Raw genomic sequence first — 3,764 nt, forward strand, 5'->3', positions numbered from 1 at the left:
TCTGCCGCCGTCGCGCAACACGTGGAACGCTTGGTTGCAGTTTCCTGAGTGGGCAGATGGGGGCACCCCGCGTCACGGCGTGTCCTGAAACGACGTCCCAAACGAGTTCCAGGCCGACAGACCGCCTGTGGGGCGTCGTCTCTGGGGCTGGACTGGGGGATCTGCAAAGCTCCCAGCCCACATCGTTCTGGGACTCTGGCTGCAGATAAGCAGTTTCAGCGGCAGTTAACGTAGCCCTGTTTTTTGTAACTGAACACGCTCACATAAGACGTATTGCCAGAATACACCAATTCAAGGTAGAATGTGAAGTAAATCTGGTGATTTTCATTAATCTACTTGTGTTCAGCTGAGAATGGTCTATGACTTTGGAAGCATAAAAGAATTTTAGCGTAGTTCTTCAGGTATCGAGGTGTGGTTTCGGATTTCTTTCTGTCACTGCTTGCAGACTGGAGGTAGCAAAGGCTACGGATTTATAGAATTTGAGTCTGATGACGTGGCTAAGATTGTCGCAGACACGATGAACAACTACCTGTTTTGTGAAAGACTGCTGAAGTGTAAGTATGAGCCGGAAATTCGTAATTAACTTGGGGGGGTTTTTTGACTGTTGGGAGACTCTTTGGTATTTTTTTAATGAAGTATTTGTGACTGTCGCAGCTGCAGTCTGTGTAGTTAGACATAAGGGGCTTTTTTGATGAAAAGAGTCATGAATTTAGCGAGTTTCTCAGATGTGGTGATGGCAACACTGGCTTTGTAAGGGATTATGAGCTATGTGTAGGCATCACCTTTTGAAAAGCACGTTTCTGTGTTTTCTGGGTGAAACTGAAAAGGTGTTATTTTCTTCCATCATGAGTTCTCTTACTCGTTTAGCTGCTTTCCGTTCGTACAGTGCTGTACTAGAGCTCTGCCGTAGCAGTGGCTAATGCCACACCGACAACCGACCAGCGTTACGTGAGCACATTTGGCGAGGAGAGCGGCTCCGCTGTAACTTGGTGTCGCGTGTTTACGACGCAGGTCAGTTCATGTCTCCCGAAAGGGTCCACGAAAACCTCTTCAAGGACAGTAACAGGATATTTCTGAAGCCGTCTCTGCCAGCGGTCAGGCGGTACAACAAGATACGTTCACTTGTTCAGAAGGCAAAGATGACAAAGCGACTGCTGCGAAAGGAGAAGCTGTTACGGAAGAGGCTGGCTGAAAAGGGGCTCGATTACGACTTCCCAGGATTTGTAAGTTTGGTGTGGTTTCGATGGGTGTTTTATCCAAAACATGCATTAAGGCTGTGCCAAATAGAGGAAAATCGTGTGTGAAACCAGTAAAAGAGCTGGAGCACCGGGGGAGTTACTAGCATTAAGGACTGTATAGAAGCTCCTGGAAATCCATGTAGTGGCGTTGCTGGGTGTGCTATATGTATGTGTGGGTTTGCTTCTAGGGAAGGAAATAGTAACAGCAAAGGGAAGACATTCCTTTTCTTCCCCAGCCGTCTTCAAGGCCAGGCTGGACGAGGCTTTGAGCAACCTGGTCTAGTGGAAGGTGTCCCTGCCCGTGGCAGGGGGGTTGGAACTAGATGGTCTTTAAGGTCCCTTCCAAACCAAACCATTCTGTGATTCTGATTCTGACAGTGTAAACAGTTAGATATTCTGTGGTTTTAATATTTCTCTGTAGATCACAGAAGAGCCTCAGGGACTTTGTCCTGTGGGAGGTCTTGGGAGGGTGGGTTATTTGAAGGCAGATCCCAAGACTAGAGCTTCCATCCCTAGGCCTCGCCTAAGCTGGTTTGCAGAGCGCTTGGGTGAAGTACTTGAACTTTAAGCAGTGCTGTTTAATGCGGTATTTTTTTTAAATGCACAGTAGCAGTTTTTGTGCATTGCTTTGCGTGTTTTTGTTTAAACCAGATCACCTCTGCAGCCCTTTAAGTCACTTTATTAATTCAAATCTAATTGCTGTAGAAAAGATTTTGTGGTTACAAAGCAAAAAAACCTATCGACTGTTAAGTGACTGTGCCTTCACACAAGGAAATTGGTAGTGATCCACCTGATCTGCCTTTTGCTTCCCAGGCTGCACAGGAGCTTTCCATAAAGAGAGGAAAAGTCAAACCATCCAAGAAGTCAAAACCTAACATTTCTTTGAGCAGCCAGGTAAGGCCGAACAGTCCTAGCAGTGCCCAGCACAGTGCCCCACCATTCATGTCCCCGCCATTCACGTCCCCCTGTTCACATCACCCCCATTCTCACTGGGGGAGGCATTTCAGATGTGCAATTGGTTTTTCTCTGGTATAGATGTCAACACCTGGAAACCTGGATAGTATTTACTTGAGAGATTTTTGTGCCAAAAGTTGCTCCTTTGAGATGTACTAGCACTCTTGAACAGGGGAGGGTGGTTGGGTCCTCTCCGTCCTTCCTCCTGTGGGAATTTGGCCGCGGAGGCCACGCAGCGTGTTGTAACTAGCAGTGCTTGTCCTGCGGTGGCTCCAGGCAGCGGTGCTTCCACTATTTAGCACTACCCTCGGGCAGGAGCAACGCCGGGTGCTGAGGACACCCGCCTGTACTCCACCTACATCTGAGCTTCAGTCCGGCTCTTGGGGCTGCGCTGCGCTGTAATGCCAGTCGCTTTGGCAGAAGGAAGTTGAAGGGGTGATGCGGTCTAGTGCGGTCTGTGCCCGTTTGCATGCTGTGCTGTCCCTCTGTCGCGCTCTCCAGGCAATCCAGGCAATGGTGTTCCAGTGTTTTGAAAACTAATGCCAGCTGAAACTATCCGTAGGGTGAAAGGAAAGCTCAGGCCATCAGGACTGAGATCTGGGACACTGACAGTCTGAAATTCTGTCAGGTATTAACATTTCTGCTGGGGGCTCGAGCGTGGCGTTTCTGTATGGCAGACTCACATACACCTTTCGGGTCATTTTCCTCTTTGCTTTCTTAGTGCTTTGAGTCAGGAAATACAAAGTTTGGAAAGCCAGTGTGCGTAATGACGTGTTAGAAAACGTGGATTAATTTACATTTGCCTTTCACGTACACTTTTTTGAAGATGACACTTCTGTCTGAAGAAATACTGTCTACAAAAATAGGTAGTTAGAAAAAGACAACAATTTTCCCTAATGTGTTGAAGTTTGGAAGGAGAGCTGGGCAGAGGGGCCGTGTGGTGCCACGGAGGCAGGGACAGCTTTCTCTGGCAGATGCTTTGCAATGAGTCGTGTTTTTCTGATCTCTTCAGGATCCTACTCCAGTCTGTACTCCGACAGTGCTCGAGCGCCGGAAAGCTTCCCAGGCGGACGATGACGCCGAGGACAATGAAATAACCCTCAAGCTGCCCCCTGCCAGTGTTAACAACGCTGTGCAGAGACCAAAGAAGCAGCCAAGGAAAAGATCAAAGCTGAAGAAACAGAAATAGACTTAAAATTATATGGCTGTTGCCATGTTTTTCCTCAACTCAAAAACGGCTGTGGTGAAGAGCCTTCTAGTGCTTCACCTTCCCTGGCTCGAGTCGTCACGGCCAGACTGTTTCAGTCTTTCCTGGGCAAGGAATCTGTGCACAAGTCCTCCCTTTCCTGGTTCGCCATCAGGGCTTCTGCCTTTGGAGACGTTCTCGACTGTGCTCCCAGGTGCCCGTGCTGTGATGCGCCTACAGCCGTGCCAGAACCCTCGGTTAATTCTGTAACTTGTCCCTGGCGCTCAGCTTGGGAAGAAAACGTGGGGCTGTCCATTCGGCGCTTGCTGATGGGGGCTGTACTTTTATAATTAATGACAGGTTATAAAAAAACAAAAAACAATTTT

The 3,764-nt window shown here is 48.3% G+C and overlaps 1 protein-coding gene across 1 annotated transcript; it reads left to right on the plus strand.

The window, feature by feature from the left end:
- Window positions 1-445: 445 nt before the first annotated feature.
- NIFK (nucleolar protein interacting with the FHA domain of MKI67) lies at window positions 446-3,381 on the plus strand (the record flags this gene model as incomplete). The annotated part of the gene is made up of 4 exons (XM_010155879.1): window positions 446-554; window positions 1,012-1,223; window positions 2,052-2,132; window positions 3,205-3,381. Coding segments are annotated over 4 exons (579 nt in total), but the record flags the coding sequence as incomplete, so codon positions are not given.
- Window positions 3,382-3,764: the final 383 nt, after the last annotated feature.

Source organism: Eurypyga helias, unplaced genomic scaffold, assembly GCF_000690775.1.
Source record: "Eurypyga helias isolate BGI_N326 unplaced genomic scaffold, ASM69077v1 scaffold31877, whole genome shotgun sequence".
In the NCBI taxonomy this organism is placed as follows: domain Eukaryota; kingdom Metazoa; phylum Chordata; class Aves; order Eurypygiformes; family Eurypygidae; genus Eurypyga; species Eurypyga helias.